We start from the raw sequence: 18,675 nt of genomic DNA on the forward strand, positions 1-18,675 counted from the left end.
AATGTTCCTGCAATGTGAGTTTTCCTTTGAAAAAAATTTTTTTTAAATTTTCAGCCCATTGAGTAGGTAGGTAACTTTTATGCTTACTTTGTAAAATTCATGCTCATAATAATTCTGTCATGATGAAAAAACAGAAATTATATGTATTTTATATTTATGTTCTCTTTTTGTTGATAGTTTTTATCATTTTGGTGGCTTTCTTATTTTGTACATAAGTATAAACGATTCCCAATCTGTAGTGTATAATGAAGATAGTAATGTCATATGTCAGGAAAGGTGTCTATTTTCTTTGAAAAAAAGTATTATGTACAAGTGCTTGAGTAAAGATAATTTGCTGCTTGGGTCTGATTGGGTTTCAATTGAGGGGTTGTCTTTTTTTTTCCTCGTTATTTCTATAAGGAAGGGGTTTTTAAGAGATGATCTTTTTCAAGCATGTGAATAAGTATCTCTTTTCTTTTTATTAGGATTTATGTGTATTTATATTCATTTTCCTAACTGGGTTAACTGTTCTTATGAAAAAGGGTTTTATTGGGAATCTATAGAGCCATTGATGCAAGCTGAAGAAAAAGGTTATATATTTATAGAGTGTGAATATCAAGGTCCTACTGTATAAAGAAAGAAAATGCTGTGATTTTACCCTGACTTTAAAATATGTGACTATTATGGTGTCCATAGTACTTTGAAAGCCCCATAACTCATACCTACGGTTTACTTTAAATTTTTGTTACTTGAAAATCATCTGGCCTCTAATTCTTTTTCTTTTTTGTTTTAGTGCTCGAGACAATGAACCATCCAAATCTAACAGAGAGCTCTGTAGTCCTTTTGCAGGAATGCTCTTTGGTATGTACAAAACATCCAGTTGATTAAACTTTTGCAGATTGTTCTAAACAAGGCTTTTTTCTTTCTTTTTCCTTTTTTTTTTTTTTGGTATATTTTAAATTTATTAACATATAATGTATTATTTTTTTTAGGGGTACAGGTCTATGAATTGTCAGTCTTACACAATTCACAGCACTCACCATAGCACATACCCTCCCCATTGTCCATCGCCCAGCCACCCTGTCCCTCCTGTCCTGCCTCCAGCAACCCTCAGTTTGTTTCTTGAGGTTGAGTCTCTTATGGTTTGTCTCCCTCTCCAGTGCCATCTTGTTTCATTTTTCCCTCCTATCCCCAACCCCCACCCTGCCTTTCAAATTCCTAATATCCAAGAGATCATACAATAATTTTCTTTCTCTGATTGACTTATTTCACTTAGCATAGTACCCTCTAGTTCCATCCACTTCATTGCAAATGGCAAAATTTGGGGGTTTTTTGATGGCTGCATAGTATTCGTTGTATATATATATACCACATCTTCTTTATCCATTCATCTGTTGATGGACATCTAGGTTCTTTGGCTATTGTGGACATTGCTGCTATAAACATTTAGGTGCACATGCCCCTTCAGATCACTAAATATGTATCTTTAGAGTAAATACCCAATAGTGTGATTGCTGGGTCGTAGGGTAGTTCTATTTTCAACTTTTTGAGGAACCCCCACACTGTTTTCCAGAGTGGTTGCACCAGCTTGCATTCCCACCAACAGTGTAGGAGGGTTCCCTTTCTCCGCATCCTCGCCAGCATCTGTCATTTCCTGACTTGTTCATTTTAGCCATTCTGACTGGTGTGAGGTGATACCTCATTGTGGTTTTGATTTGTATTTCCCTGATGCTGAGTGATGTGGAGCACTTTTTCATGTGTCTGTTGGCTATCTGGATGTCTTCTTTGCAGAAATGTCTGTTCATGTCTTCTGCCCATTTCTTGATTGGATTATTGGTTCCTTGGATGTTGAGTTTGTAAGTTCTTTATAGATTTTGGATACTAGTCCTTTATCTGATATGTCATTTGAAAATATCTTTTCCCATTCTTTCGGTTGTCTTTTGGTTTTATTGACTGTTTCCTTTGCGGTGCAGATGCTTTGATCTTGATGAAGGCCCAATAGTTCATTTTTGCCCTTGCTTCCCTTGCTTTTCGCATGTTTCTAGGAAGAAGTTGCTGTGGCTCACGTCGAAGAGGTTGCTATCTGTTCCCTCAAGGATTTTGATGGATTCTTGTCTCACATTGAGGTCTTTCATCAATTTTGAATCTCTTTTTGTGTGTGGTGTAAGGAATTGGTCCATTTTCATTCTTTTGCATGTGGCTGTCCAGTTTTCCCAACACCATTTGTTGAAGAAACTCTCTTTTTTCCATTGGACAGTCTTTCCTGCCTTGTCAAAGATTAGTTGACCATAGAGTTGAGCGTCCATTTCTGGGCTCTCTCTTCTGGTCCATTGATCTATGTGTCTGTTTTTGTGCCAGTACCATACTGTCTTGATGATTATAGCTTTGTAATAGAGCTTAAGGTCTGGAATTGTGATGCTGCCAACTTTGGTTTTCTTTTTCAACATTCCTCTGGCTATTTGGAGTCTTTTCTGGTTCCGTATAAATTTTAGGATTATTTGTTCCATCTCTTTGAAAAAAGTTGATGGTATTTTGATAGGGATTGCATTAAATGTGTAGATTGCTTTAGGTAGCATAGATATTTTCACAAGTTCTTATCTTCCAACCCATGAGCATGGAACATTTTTCCATTTCTTTTTTTGTTTTTTTCAAGATTTTATTTATTTGACAGAGAGAGATCACAAGTAGGCAGAGAGAGAGGAGGAAGCAGGCTCCTTGCCAAGCAGAGAGCCTGATGTGGGACTCTATTCCAAGACCCTGAGATCCTGACCTGAGCCGAAGGCAGAGACTTTAACCCACTGAGCCACCCAGGTGCCCCAATATTTTTCCATTTCTTTGTGTCTTCCTCAATTTCTTTTAGGAGTACTTTATAATTTTCTGAGTACAGAGTCTTTGCTCTTTGGTTAGGTTTATTCCTAGGTATCTTACAGTTTTGAATGCAATGTAAATGAGATCGACTCCTTAATTTCTCTTTCTTCTGTTTTATTGTTGGTGTATAGAAATGCAACTGATTTCCATGCATTGATTTTATATCCTGACACTTTATTGAATTCCTATAGGAGTTCTAGCAGTTTTGGAGTGAAGTCTTTCAGGTTTTCTACATAAAGTATCATATCATCTGCAAAGAGTGAGAGTTTGACTTCTTCTTTGCCGATTCGGATGCCTTGAATTTCCTTTTGTTGTCTGATTGCTGAGGCTAGGACTTCTAGTACTATGTTGAATAGCAGTGGTGATAATGGACAGCTCTGCCATGTTCCTGACCTTAGGGGAAAAGCTCCCAGTTCTTCCCTATTGAGAATGATATTTGCTGTGGGTGTTTCATAGATTATTTTTATGATATTGAGGGATGTACACTCTGTCCCTATATTGTGAAGAGTTTTGATCAGGAAAGGATGCTCTACTTTGTCACATGCTTTCTCAGCATGTATTGAAAGTATCATATGGTTCTTGTTCTTTCTTTTATTAATGTATTTTATCACATTGATTGATTTGTAGATATTGAACCAACATTGTAGCCCAGGAATAAATCCCACTTGGTCATGGTGAATAATCCTTTTAATGTACTGTTGGATCCTATTGGCCAGGGTTTTGCTGAGAACTTTTGCATCCATGCTCATCAGGGATATTGATTTGTAATTTTGATGGGGTCTTTGTCTGGTTTTGGGATCAAGGTAATGCTGCCCTCATCAAATGAGTTTGAAAATTTTCTTTCCATTTCTCTTTTTCTGGAACAGTTTCAGGAAAATTTTTCTTTAAATGTTTGGTAGAATTCCCCTGGGAAGGCATCTGGCCTTGGGCTAAAAGGGTAGCAATGACCCCAGAAAAATATATGCTAACCAAATCAGAAGGGACCTGAAATGGAGGGGAGAAAAAAAAGTACATATCTATATACATATACCTATATATACACACATACATATATATGTATATATATGCATATATATATATACACACATACGCACACACATATATAATTAGGCTGGTGAATAGGACAGATCCACACATCTGATTTTGGGTGTATTTTGGTCTCTTAGAAAAAAATGCCTCCCACAATTTTAAGGAAGAAAAACATATATATACACACACACACACACACACACAAATAAGGGTAAACATGTTGTAGGGATGAAATATGACTGAACATGAAAATTAAAAAATATTTTAAAAAAGGAATTGATAAGTTGGTTGAAAAAAGAAAGGAAAAAAAGGAAAGAATGTGATCAGGCTGGAGACTAGAACCAAGCTATATGCTAGATTTAGGGTATATTTTGATCTGTTAGAAGAAACTGTATCCCAGAATTTTAAATAAAGAGAAACTTATATGTATACAACAAATAAGATTAAATGCAATGAGGGATAGAATATGACTATAGCAGTGAAAATTAAAAATGATTTTTTAAAAGGTATTGGTAAGATAAAATAGATTAAAATAAGAAAGAGGAAAAGTTAAAAAAATAGAATAAGAATGAAATCTAATGAATTTTGACTTTGAAAGACTGAAGAATCATGGGGAATACAGTCATGAACTCTTTATGCTGCATTCCCCTCATTCTGGAGTTCCTCAGTTCTCATGATTGGTGAACTTGGTCTTGGCTGGATGTTCTTGCTGATCTTCTGGGGAAGGGGCCTATTGTAGTGATTCTCAAATGTCTTTGCCGGGCAGAATTCCACTGCCCTTAGAGGGGGCTGGCTAAGTAATCTGCTTGGGTTTGCTCTCTGTAGCTTTTTTTTCCCTGAATGCTTTCTGTTCAGGATGGCAGAAGAGAACGAAAGTGGTGGCCTCCTAATATCTGACCCAGCGGAGCTGAGTGCTTGGGGCCCAGCTGCCCAGTGTGCCCTCAGAGAAAAGCAGTCAGTTACTCCTGTCTCCCCAGTCTCTGGCTGTGCTTCATGCTCACCTGGCCTGTTACAGTGCATTTCTGTTTCTGGCACATGGCCCCATTTGGAGTCTCCAAACCCAGCAGATTACTGTAGTGTGCTCATGCACCGTTCCGCCTGGTGGTGGAAGGGCGGTGATCTCCCTGATTCTGCCGCCTTGTGGGTTCCCTGCTTGAAGAGCAGTGGCCTGACTCTGCCGGGGATCATTTTTTAAGGTAACCCCCAGCTGAGAGACCAGTCCTTGGCTCCATCTCTGTAGATGGCTTCTCTGCTCCAGTACCCGCGGGCTCTGCCGCACACAGGCACCCCTGGTCTTTTTGTGACCCTGAGGGACCTGATACCACACTATTGCAGTGAAGGCTCCCCCACACCCCCACTTAGCCTCTGGAGCAATGTCCCTCAGTGGAGTAGACTTCTAAAAGTTCTGATTTTGTGCTCTGCTGCTCTCTGTTTTGCGGGAGCTGGCCCCTCCTTTCTGGGGTCTGTCTTCCCTATCTTCCGTGTATTGCCTTGGATTCACTTCTCTGCATGTTCTACCTTCCAGAAAATGGTAGAATTGCTGCTATTCTTTTCTTCTATCTCCTATTGAGTTTGTTGGTGTTCAAAATGGTTTGATAACTATCTAGCTGAATTCCTGGGACCCTACAAAATTTCGATCTTCTACTCCTCTACCATCTTGCTCCTTCCTTTCTAGATAGGGTCTTTAGTGAGATGTCAGTGTTGTCATTAAAACTATTTTTATTAATAACAGAAAACTCTTATCTAGTGCTTACTTTATGGTAGACTCTATATGCTAAATAGTTAATGTGTACTGTATAGCTCCTTGTATAACTTTAAAGTGAAATAACTTTATTTAATGATGAGCTTTCCATAGAAGATAAATGAAATATTAATTTCAGTAACTTCATTGTAGTGTAGCTATTTCTTATATTCTGTTTTATATGCAATAGTTTTTTTTCTTCATTCTTCTTCTTTTTCTTCTTTAGCTAGTATAGAACTGCCTTACATTATAAGTTTAGTTTCCCTGAACTAAACCTTTTTATCCCTTGATAAACATCCTTTTCCTATGTTCTTTCCCAGTAGTTTGAGAAGGTGTTTGTTCAAACCATGATCATAATACAGATTTTCTGTTTATTTTATCAGAAATGAAGGTCACTGGTTAATATAAGAATGTTGATTTGCTACTTGTCATAATTTCAGAAACAGTGTGAAGAGAGGCCCTTACTTATTTCCTATGTATAACTTTAAAATAGAAAAGTAGTCTGTTTTCTGTGTAAAAACTATTAGAACAAATGACCTGAAATTTGATTTCAAGGGAAGTATGTGAGGAAATTGGATAAAAGTTTAGATTCATTCAACCTGAAAGTAGCCAGTAATTTAAATCTAGGATTAGAGACATTTTATTGAGATATTCTCAAATTTTTGTTTTCTTGAAATGGCTATTATGAGAAAATAGGGCATAGCAACTAGAGTTTTATTCTTTTTTTTTTAAATTTTTTTATTTTTAAGATCTATTTATTTGAGAGTGAGAGAACACAATCAGATCCTGATGTGGGGTTTGATCCCAGGACCCCATGATCATGACTTGAGCCAAAATTAAAGAGTCAGCTGCTCTACTGAGTCACCCAGGCACCCCTAGAGTTTTATTCTAATGTAGTGTCTTTAAGTGAGAATTTACCAGTGTAACCTATTAGTAGGTGAGAGTAAAGGCTTCATTCTTATGATGTATTTTGTTAAACATGAAAAATTGGAGAAATGGCTTTCTTTGTTCAGAGCCCACTGACAAATAATTTTATCAATAAACGGATTACTCTGCCCTGAAATTTTAACATTGAATGGCATAAATTTACCATTATTGTAATCCTGAAATTTATGCATGAATATTTGGTGAGACAGTAGACTCTAATGCTTAGGACAAACCATTTAAAATCATTTAATCCAGTGATTTATCTCATGAGTTACCCCCCTGCCCAGCCTATATATGTATGGAACCATAGGGAACTCCAGAGGTAGCATAATGAGATTGTTATAAAATTCTCATTTCAATTGAATTGAAATTTGTCTTCCTATAATTTTGTCTCAAGGATCTAATTTGGAGTCTTTTGCTTTATTTTAAAAATTAAAACAATGACTACTTAGAGCAAAAATAACAATATATTATGGGGTTTATAAAAGAATCATGGATTATTTAGAAGTATGCTTTTAAATTTTCAAATATTTGGGGATTTTCCTCCTGTCTTTTTATTATTGACTGCTTGTTTAATTCCCTTACGATCCAAAAAAGTTGGTATAATTTCATTTATTTCAAATTTGAATTTAAAAAATGTTTTTAATGGCTTAGAATATAGTTCATCTTGGTGAAGTTTTAGTTTGTAGTTGAAAGAATGCGCATTATATGGTTGTTGAGTGTAGTGGCTTTTATATGTCAAGTACATCAATTGGTTGATATAGATGTTCATGTCTTGTGCATGTTTAATGATTTTCAACTCTTCTTCTACCATTTGTTTAGAAATGTTTTAAATTCTCTGTCTTAGTGTGGGACCTGGAGTGCTGGAGGAATTTTCTCAGTGTGCCTGCACTTTAATTTTCAGCAGAACCTGCCTGACTCTGACAGAGTGATTTCTGTTGCCTTTTCTTTGGTGGAAGGCTGATTCTTTGCATCTGGTTCTCAGAAGTGAGTCTCTCTCAGTGTTCCTGATGCTTCCCAGAGTGGTAGCCAAACTCTTCCTTTATGTTTGTGGAGGGTCTTGGGTGAGAATTTCCTACCCTTCCCCCTAACAGTAATAGAACCTCATAAGTGCAGAATGCTGGGTCCAGAAGGTTTTCTGCTGTTCAACCAATAGAATACAGCTGTTGCTTTCTATGAAAGAAGGATTGGGAAAGCATGCAGTGTTATTTGGCCTCAGAATGGTCTCTTTCTTGTGTCTCATGTTGTCCTGTCTCCAGTCTCTCTCAGAAACATCTGGTGGAGGTGGAGAAGTGAGTGCAGATTCCTCTTGTGTCTGGGTTTTCCAGAGAATCTATGTTTTTAACTCTAGCCCACAGAAAGCCTTTAAGAATTCATTAACATTTCAGGTTTCATACCTCCTTTTAAGGCAGCTGCCTACTTCTCCACATTCTAGGAAAGGTAAAAAAATTTGTTGGATTATCCCATCTCTCTTTGAATTGGTTTTTACTATACCCTTTGGAATTCACTTCATTTGGTTGCTTATAACCTCAGCTCTCTAATGGGCTTTTTAAAAGTTACAGTTTTATAGATGATGCGCTTTTTCCCCATTGTAGGGTTTGAACAGTGTTCTCTTGTAGCTTTCTGCTAAGTAGAAACAAAACTCCCCATTTTTTTTTTTAAATAACAACTTCTATTTCTTCCTCATTATGGTCCTATTTTAAAAAAAAAAAAATATATATATATATATATATATATATATTTTAATGAATCTTAAAAAAAAAAGAAAAAACAAAGATGGGTGGTACACCTCGGTGGCTCAGTTGGTTAAATGGCCAGCTCTTGCTTTTGGTTCAGGTCATGATCTCAGAGTGCAGGCATCAAGCCCTGTGTCAGACTCCAAGCTCACCTGGGGAGCCTGCTTGTAGGTTCTTTCTCTCCCTCAGCCCTTCCCCCTGCACACATTCTCTCTCTCAAGTAAATAAATCTTTAGAAATACATATTTTTAAAGTTTTATTAAACCCAGTTGATTTTTATAAAATATATTTTTTGAAGATTTTATTTATTCAACAGAGAGAGACAAGTAAGAGAGGAGGGAACACAGCAGAGGAGTGAGAGAGGGAGATGCAGGCTTCCCACTTAGCAGGGATCCCGATGCGGGGCTTGATCCCAGGACCCTGACATCATTACCTGAGCTGAGGGCAGACACTTAACGACTGAGCCACCCAGGTGCCCCTTTTTAAAAAATATTTTTTTAAAGCTTTTATTTATTTATTTGACAGAGACACAGCAAAAGAGGGAACACAGTTTTTGTTGTTGTTGTTGTTTGTTTGTTTGTTTAAGTGAGTTACATGCTCAACGTGAAGCTTGAAATCTGGCCCCAAGATCAAGAATCACAGGCTCTACCTTCTGAACCAGCCAGTTGTCCCTGTGTTCCTATTTTTATTTAATACTTGGGCATAGTTCTGATAGCTAATTTAATATCTTTTTGTTGTTCCATCGTCTGTTGTTCATGTGTTTTTTTCTATTGACTAACATTTCTAATGGTTAATGGTCATTATATTAGTTTTCTATTGCTGATTCAAAGATAAGCACAAATTTTATGGCTCAGAACATCTCACATTACCTTACAGTGTCTGTGGGTCAGGAGTTTAGGCAGGTTCTCTGCTCAGGTCTCTGAAGGCTATAATAATCAATGTGTCAGGCTGTTTTCTTCATCTGAATCTTGAATAGGGGAGAATCTACTTCTAAGCACATTCACATTGTTGGCAGAATTCATTTACTAGTGGCTGTATTACTGAGGGCCTTGGTTTCTTACTGGATGTTATTGGAGACTGCCCATAGTTCTTAGAGGGCATCCATAATTTCTTGTCACGTGGGCTTTCTTACCATGGCTGCTCACTTTATTATGCCAGCAAGGAGAATCTCTAAACTCAGGGAGGGCTTTTACCTGATTATATCAGGCTCACCCAAGATAATCTCCCTTTTGATTAATTCAGGCTTGAAATTTGATCTGGAATTGGGACCCTAATCACATTGGCAAGGTCCTTTCACCTTGTCATATTCTGTTGGCTAGAAGCAAGTCATAGGTCCTGCCTAGGGGAGAGTTTTATACAGGGAATCAGCACCAGAAGGCAGGGAATATGGGATCTATCAGAATTTTGTCTACCACAGTCACATTTTTCTGATACTGAAGAACTAACCTTTTTGAGGTCTTTTTTAAAAATTTTATTCGGGACATTTTAAAGTAGCCTACTTCATAGGGGCAGTTCGGTCCTATTACTATCAAATCACCTTTCTGGGGGCTCTTCCTTGAATAGGAGACCACTGAGAACTCCTATTCCTAGCTAAAGCTGGAATTTCTACTTTGGGGATGTCCAAGAATTTTTCAGTTTGTGTCCTTCATAATTTTTTGTCAGCTTATTGGAGTTTTATCCTGTGCATTTATATACGATGCATAGTAAAGTCTGAGGCTTCCCCTCCACAGACTTTTTTTTTTTTTAAAGTAGGCTCCATTCCCAGAGTAGAGCTGAATGTGGGGCTTGGACTCATAACCCTGAGATCAAGATTCAGATGCTTAACTGACTGAGCCACCTAGGTGCCCCTGAAGCTCTTTTGCTTCTTTTTGAAGATTTGCCCTACACTTCCAGACATTTTATATTTTATTTTATTTTATTTTTAAAAAGATTTTATTTATTTGTTTGACAGAGAGAGACACAGTGAGAGAGGAACACAGGCAGGGCGAGTGGGAGAGGGAGAAGCAGGCTTCCCACTGAGCAAGGAGCCCGATGCGGGGCTGTATCCCAGGACCCTGGGACCATGACCTGAGCCTAAGGCAGAAGACGCTTAATGACTGAGCCATCCAGGCGCCCAACTTCTAGACATTTTAGCCTCCTGAATTTTTATCTTTATCTGATTTGCTTAGTTTTCTGGCTTTGTTTGGTTTTCCTTCCCTGTACCCATGGCCTGGAAATTGTATTCAGGCAGAAGTGGCGATGCTTAAAGGGCTCATCTTAATTTTCCTTCACTGTTATTATAGTCTTGTATTACCTATTGTCTAGTGTCTGAAAAATAATTATTTCATATTTTGCCTAGTTTTATTATTTTCTTTTTATGGTAGGAGGTTGTATTCTATGTTTATTACTCCATAATGATCAGAAGCAGAATGGATCAATCTACTTTGATGTAAAACATTATTAAGCTTGCTTAATATAATCATCTTACTCCTATGGGAGCTTCACTGTTGCTAACATCTAGGCTTAATGGGCATACTTAGATGCTCTTTAGTCACTGATGATAGGGAGACTAATAATTAAGGTAGTAGAGAAATTGCTGGTTGAGTTGCATTTTTGATATCCAGTGATTGTGTGGTATTCCAGAAGATGCATATCTAGATTAGGAGTATCATTATGATATGCAGTAATAACATTTATGAAAGAAATTGAGGAGGACACAAACAAATGGAAGGATATTCCATGCTCTTGAATTAAAAATTGGTATTTTTAAAAAAAGATTTATTTATATATATATTTTTAGAGGTGGGGTGTAGAGAGAGAGAGCAGATGCAAGTGTGCAGGCACACAGAGGGGCTGAGGTGAAGGAGAAGAGGAAAAGAATTTCAAGGAGACTCTGCTGAATGTGGGGCTTGATCCCACAACCCAGAGATCATGACCTGAGTTTAAACCAAGAGTTGGATGCTCAGCTGACTGAACCACCCAGTCACCAGTAGAAGAATTAGTATTATTAAAACATCCATACTACCCACAGCAATCTACAGATTCACTACACTTCCAGCAAAATTCCATTGGAATTTTTTTACAAAACCAGAAAAAAATAATACTAAATTTGTATTGAACTACAAAAGACTCAGAAATTTTGAGGGGAAAAAAAACAACAACAACAACCCTGGAGGTATCACAATTCCAGATTTCAAGATAGTCCCACAAAGCTTCCAGTAATCAAAACAGTATGGCACTGGCATAACACTGGACAGATCAGTTTCCCTCTCTCCCTCCCTCCCTTACCTTTCTTCTTTCTTTCTTTCTTTCTTCCTTTCTTTCTTTCTTTCTTTCTTTCTTTCTTCAATCTCTTTAATAAATGGTGCTTGAAAACTGGACAGCTACAATTTAGAAGACTGGAACTGAACAGCTTTCTTATACCATACACAAAGATAAACTTAAATGGATTAAAGACTTAAGTGTGAGACCTGAAACCATAAAAGTCCTAGAGGAGAACACAGTAGTATCTCCAATATTAGATGTAGCAACATCTTTCTAGAAATGTCTCCCGTAAGGGAAACAGAAGCAAAAATAAACTATTAGAACTACACCAAAATAAAAAGCTTTTGCACAGCAAAGGGAAACATAAACAAACTGAAAAGGCATCCTACTAAATAGAAGATATTTGCAAATGATACATCCAATAAGTGATTAATATCCACAATATAAAAGGAACCTATACAACTCAACACCAAAAAAAAAAAAAAAAAAAAAGAAAAGAAAAAAATTGGTGCCTGGGTGGCTCAGCTGTTAAGGGTCTGCCTTCAGCTCAGGTAATGATCCCAGGATCCTGGGATTGAGCCCCACATCAGGATCCCTGCTCAGCAGGAAGCCTGCTTCTCCCTCTCCCACTCCCCCTGCTTGTGTTCCCTGTGTGTTCCCTCTCTTGCTCTCTCTCTCTGAGTCAAATAAGTAAAGAAAATCTTTTAAAAAATTGATTAAAAATGGTCAGAGCACTTGGCTAGATATTTTTTCTAAAGAAGACCTACAGATGACCAAAGGACACTTGCAAAGATGCCCAATATCACTAGATGCCCAGTATCACTAATCATCAGAGAAATACAAATCAAAACCACAATGAGATATCTTATACTTGTCAGAATGTCTAAAATGAAAAAAGAAAAGAAATAATATGTTAGGGTATAGAGAAAAAGGAACTCTCAAACACTGTTGGTGGGAATGTAAATTGGTACACTGGGGAAAACAGTATGGAGGTTCCTCAAGAAATTAAAAATAGAAATGCAGTACTAGGGGCGCCTGGGTAGCTTAGAGGTTAAGTCTCTGCCTTCAGCTCAGGTCATGGTCTCAGGGTCCTGGGAAAGAGCCCTGCATTGGGCTCTCTGCTCAGCAGGGTGCCTACTCCCCGCCCTCTCTCTGCCTGCCTCTCTGCATACTTCTGATCTCTCTGTCAAATAAATAAATAAAATCTTAAAAAAAAAAAAAAGGCAGTATGATCCATTGATTCCACTTTTGGGTATTTACCCCAAGAAAATGAAAACCCTAATTTAAAAAGATATATGTACTCCTCTGTTTATTGCAGTGTTATTTACAATAGCCAAGATGTGGAAGCAACCTAAGTGTCCATCAGTTGACAAAAGGATAATGAAGTGGAATATGCAGACAGGGGATTATTACACAGCCACAGAAAGAATGAGATTGTGCCACTTGCAAAAACCTTGATAGAGTGAGTTGTTATCATGGCTAAGTGAGATTAGTCAGAGAAAGACAACTATCATATGATTCCATTCATACGTGGGATCTAAAAAAACAAATGAATAAGCAAAAATGTGGAATCAAACCTAATATATAGAGAACAAAGTGATGATTGCCAAAGGGGAGCAGAGTGGGAAGATGAGCAAAATGGATGAAGGGGAGTGTCAGATACAGACTTTCAGGTATGGAATGAATGTCATGGGAATGAAAGACACAGTATAGGGAATATAGTCAATGATATATAAAAACATTATATGGTTACAGATGATAGCTATATTCCCGGTGAGCATAGCATAATGTGAAGACTTGTTGAATCAGTGTCTACACCTGAAACTAATGTAACATTGTCAACTGTAGTCTAAAAAAATCACAGTAATCACAAAATCATGAGCGGAGAGAGGGCGATTGGGGAGACTAATCAGGTTATTGCTGCAATTCAGGTGAAATGTAGACAGGTACTATCCAGAGTTAAAGGTGGTGAGAATAATAAGAGGATCCACACATGAAGTGAATAAAGAGATGATGAGCATGCAAAGTTACATGAGGTTTAGAGGGTTGATATTATTGTTGTTACCAGAAAAACAAAGAGGAGCAGTTGCTTTTGAGGTGTTCAATTTGGACACACTTACCAAATTTAAGGGGCTTGTAGGAGTTATTAGTGATGATATCATCCCAATTATTAGAAAAATGGGGATGGGGATTATTATTCTTTTTTTAATTTTTAAAAATTTTTTTCAGAGACAGACCAAGTGTGCATGTGAGAGGTGGGGAGGGGCAGAGGGAGAGGGAGCAAAGTGTGGGGCCTTATGCAGGGTGGAATCCCATGACCCTGAGGTCATGAACTGAGGTGAAATCAAGGGTCAGATGCTTAACTGACTGAGCCATGCGGGCTCCCTTAGAGTATTCTTTTTCTCTTCTTTTTTTTAAAAAAAGATTTCATATATTTATTTGACACAGAGAGAGAGAGATCACAAGTAGGCAGAGAAGCAGGCAGAGAGTGAGGGGAAGCAGGCTCCCTGCTGAGCAGAGAGCCCAATGTGGGGCTTCATCCCAGGACCATGAGATCATGACCTGAGCCAAAGGCAGAGGCTTAACCTACTGAGCCACCCAGGTGCCCTGAGTATTCTTTTATTTAAGGTTTTCAACTAAGTTTAGAGGTTTGGGAAAGCGTGATGTGTTTGGTGATTGACATATAAAAGATACTCAGAAATTATGAAATTAATTGAAGAGGTAATTTGCAATTTTGCCTTTTATAGTTTCTGCATGTGCTGTAATTAATTACTCTTTGATGTAATTAAAAATGGAGGCTTTTTAAAATCTAAGTTTCTAGTTGAAGATGTTGCTTAAGAGTTAAAATCTTTTTTTTTTTTTTTTCTTACCACTTTCTAGGAAGTGAAGATAGACAACTTATTCAGAAAAGGAAAGAGAAATACAGACTAGAACTGTTGGAACAGATGGCTGAACAACAGAAGAACAAGAGACGGTAATGAAGGTTTGCATTTAAAAAGATGTTTGAACATAAAAATGCATTTATGTAGGGTATGTGGGTGGCTTAGTCATTTGGGAATCTGACTCTTAATTTTAGCTCTGGTCCTGATTTTGGGTCACGTGTCAGCCCTGCAGAGGACATTTGAGGTTCTTCTCTCTCCCTCCCCCTGCTCACATGTACTCTTTCTCCTTCTCTCTAAAATAAATAAATAAATAAATAAATAAAATCTTTGAAAAATGCTTTTGTGTAAAATGATATGGTGATGACAATTATATAGTAAAATATGGGAATATTTTTCCCAAGATGATTATGTGTTTGAAAGTCACTTCTATTTCAGCCTCTACATTCTATATCAGCTAAGGTAATAAAACAAATAGTATGTGAACGTTCATTTATGGTGCCATAGGTAACAGATAATAGACTTTTTGTATATTCTATAACAGGCCTTTTATGTACCTTTGGTTATTTCTTCAATTTTTTATTTAGAGTAGCATTTAATGTTATCTACATGCCCACAAATATGAAATGGAAGTATTTTGTTTTATAACAATGTGAAATTATAAGCATACCCATAAATGCAATATAAAAAAATAATCACGATAAATCCATATAGATTTATATTGTATACGACTCTCAGTGTTTTTTTGTTTTTTAAAGATTTATTTATTTATTTATTTGACAGACAGAGATCACAAGTAGGCAGAGAGAGAGGGAGGGGGAAGCAGGCTCCCTGCTGAGCAGAGAGCCCGATGTGGGGCTTGATCCCAGGATCCTGGGATCATGACCTGAGCCGAAGGCATAGGCTTTAACCTACTGCGCCACCTAGGCGCCCCCGACTCTCAGTGTTTGTAATCTTTCTTGTAGAAATAGTTGTGAAATAATAATTATAGTTTACAATTAGGAATAGATATCTTGTTTCCAGAGGCCATATACTATTAACTTTTAGTTTTGCTTTTTTTCCTCTATGTTAGAAAAGGCCATTATCTATTGTTTTATCTTAGTCATTTCTAACATCATTTTTTTTTTTTTTTTGGTAACATCTTTTTCTTAAAAACTCTGTTTAAATACTTTAAAAGTATGATATTAATTTTTAATTATTTACCCTTTAGTCAACAAAACATACACATTCCCTAAACATTTTTGTTTCGCAAAAAATTACTTCTGTAATTCTGTGCGAATTGTTGAGGCTTTGAAGTACTCCAGGCACTAGTTTTAAGACTTACTTAAGTCAGTTTACATGTGAAATCTAGTTTATTTTGCACTAAATAAAAAATGTAGTTTTCAGAATTATTTAAGATTTTATTGTCAGTTAAAGGAATTACTTGTACTTGAAGATGTTACTGAATGAACTTTGGGTTTAAGTTTGTTTTAGTAATGATTATGATTTTGATAGTGTTTGCTATAACTGTTTAATATACAGAATTTTAATTTTGTTCAGAGAAAAAGATATGGGACTCAGTGTTGCAGCTTCTGGAGTACGAGACCCTGAGAAATCAGTAAGTGTTTCTGGCATCTTTTAATGTTTACTCTTTCATTTAAATAAGCCTCAGTGGTAATGACAGGTAGAGATAGAAGGTATTGGGCAAAATATAATAGTAGACCAGTTTGAATAGTAATGAATTCAGTTCTCATAAAACCTAAGTCCTAACTTTTACTTGTTTATTCCTCTAAGATAATTTTTCCTTTTTCATATGTGCGTTTTTGTTTATGTGTGTGTGTTTTTTTTTTAGTTTGTTTTAAATTAGTTCTTTCTGCCTTGTTCACAGGCGCTATCCAGGGGAAAGTTATCTCAGTTTAATTTGCAATAAATATTAATATTTTTCTCGAGTTTATCTTACCACTCTTGTTAGATTGAATGATTTCCAAAGAAACAGAAATCTTTGATTCTAGTGTTTAAGCATTTTAGAAATTTTTATTTACTCTAAAACTAGAGACATAATAATCTTGTTTTTACTTTAATTTTGCAATTCTCATCATTTAGTGAAATGAATTACATCATTGCAGTTAAGTAAGGAGGAGGTAATAATTTATTGCTCTTCTCAAAATATGCTTTTTCTGTAGTGGGATATGTTACAGCAAGTTTTTATCTTTGATGACTAAGAAACTTCAATTTCATTAAAAAGTTCATTCTTAGAAAGAATAGAGCAACTTAAAATTATTCAGCTTTAGGCAACTTTTAGGTATATCCTCTGAGTTATCCATTTAAAGAAGTTTAATACTGTGCTAATATTACTCTAATGTGCTTTTTGACTGCTCATAGAATAAAACTTTTAGATTAATCTGAGAAATCATTCCTGAGGAATTAAATATGGTGGGGAAGAAAGGATAATTCTAAAGCTAAATATATTTTCCTCTATCAGTGAATACCTGTGAAATAATTTTCACAATCAAAAACTTTCTTTTAAAATCTTGAACTTTTTAATGTAATATGGTAGTATGCTAAACATTTAATTTATGGATACATTATATATAGTTTATATTAGTATTTGATGGACATTCTTATTTATATTTGAATGAAGCAGCCTTTTAAGTGCCAAGTTGCTTTATGAGAATAACTAAGAACATTAGATACAATAGTTAAACCATTACTTTGGGGTTGACTTTTGATGTCAAATTTTAGGAAAAGATACATAAATGATGTTCTAAAACAGGGGTTAGGAAACTGTAGCCTGTGGCCAAATCTAGTTGCTTCCTGTTTTTGTAAATAAAGTTCTATTGCAGCACACCCTCACTTATTATTTAGACTGTTTTGGGCTACTTTGGTGCTATGATTGAGTTGAGTAGTTCTGAGGAAACTGCATGTTTTGCAAAGCCTGGTATATTTTCTGTCTGGCTTCTATCAGAAAACATTTGCTGACCATTCTAGAGAATACTTGATGTCAGAAAAGGCAGTTGGATAGAGAAATAACACAGTGTTAGAGTATAATAGAGTTTTATATTTAGAATTAATATCTGGCTCTAGTTCTTGCTTGATTACTTATTAATGGTGAGGCCTTAGGTGATTTATATACTTTCAGTGAGCCTCATTTACCCCATTTATAAAATAAGGATTAGATCTTCAAAGTCTTTTATAGTTATAAAAATTCTTTTATTCTGTTACTAACTAAAGTGCCTGTTTATAATCTGGGATAGAGGGTCTTTTGAGGTTCCTTCCACCTTTAAATTTTTACCTTTAAATTTATGATTATATGTAACAAACAGATTTTTTTTCTTTATTTTAGCCTGATAGACTAAAGCAGTTTAGTGTGGCACCAAGACGTTTTGAAGAGACGATACCACCTGAAAGACCCAGAGTAGCTTTCCAGACACCTCTCCCTCCTTTATCTACCCCATCTGCCCCACCCATCCCATCAATTCACTCCATCCCATCTCAGAATGAAGATTTGCTCACTGGACCCACCTGCACCCTTGGTGAAAAGGTGCCTCCCAGGTGCTTGTTTAAAATGTTTTGTGTTTGGGAATTAGGTAAGGTATCATTATATTACAGGTTTACAAGGATTTGCTGAAGCAGATTAAGTTGTCCTTCAGAGATATTTCTATGATTAACAGCTTCTGTGAAAGAATTTCTCTTAAAATTTGTGTTGTTAGTCTTTTCTCTTATAAAAACAAGGGAAATCATTAAAACATTCTTTTACTGTTTGAAGATGCTTTAATAGTTTTAGACTGTGTAACTAACTGCATTTAGTATTTAGTTTTAGGTCACATTTTGTTTTTTAAAGATTTTTAACATACAGGAAGCTATACATTTTCTTCAATTTTATAATTTCCACTTGGCAAACACTGATTACTTCTTTCAGTTTAAGCGGAAAAAAATTTCTCATGTGGTTCTTTTGTATATATTGCTTTATTTTGGCTTCTATTTCCTTCAAGTCTCTCTGCAATTACTTACAGGCTAAGCAACTCAAATACCTGAAATAAAAAATGTTGAGATTATAAAACCTATAACTTAGGTATTAGGGTAAGGATTTGATTTTTATAGATAAAAGGCATAATGCTATATGAGACTGTACATAAAGAAAATTTTCTCGTGAACATTAGTATTTTTCTGGACGGCGCTATTTTCCCTTAGTAGGATTTGAGCTTGTTTTTTTGCTTACTATTAATGTATTTATTATAGGAGAGTGTTTAATTAAGTGGTTTTCTTTTTTAACATTGATATTTTCTGTGCTGTA

At 36.1% G+C, this 18,675-nt stretch overlaps 1 protein-coding gene across 9 annotated transcripts in view; it reads left to right on the top strand.

Annotated features, from left to right (window-relative positions):
- CSPP1 (centrosome and spindle pole associated protein 1) overlaps nucleotides 1–18,675 on the top strand; it is a 168,164-nt gene that overhangs the window by 68,740 nt on the left and 80,749 nt on the right. For 7 of the 9 annotated variants that reach the window (XM_059394672.1, XM_059394676.1, XM_059394673.1 and 4 more), the window contains 4 exons: nucleotides 773–840; nucleotides 14,404–14,497; nucleotides 15,942–15,999; nucleotides 17,725–17,933. The exons of the other annotated variants lie outside the window; for them this stretch is intronic. In XM_059394672.1, coding sequence (XP_059250655.1) covers nucleotides 773–840; nucleotides 14,404–14,497; nucleotides 15,942–15,999; nucleotides 17,725–17,933 — 429 coding nt within the window. The remainder of the gene's footprint in view (nucleotides 1–772; nucleotides 841–14,403; nucleotides 14,498–15,941; nucleotides 16,000–17,724; nucleotides 17,934–18,675) is intronic. 9 annotated transcript variants of the gene reach the window in all.

Source organism: Mustela nigripes, chromosome 3, assembly GCF_022355385.1.
Source record: "Mustela nigripes isolate SB6536 chromosome 3, MUSNIG.SB6536, whole genome shotgun sequence".
Taxonomy (NCBI): Eukaryota; Metazoa; Chordata; class Mammalia; order Carnivora; family Mustelidae; genus Mustela; species Mustela nigripes.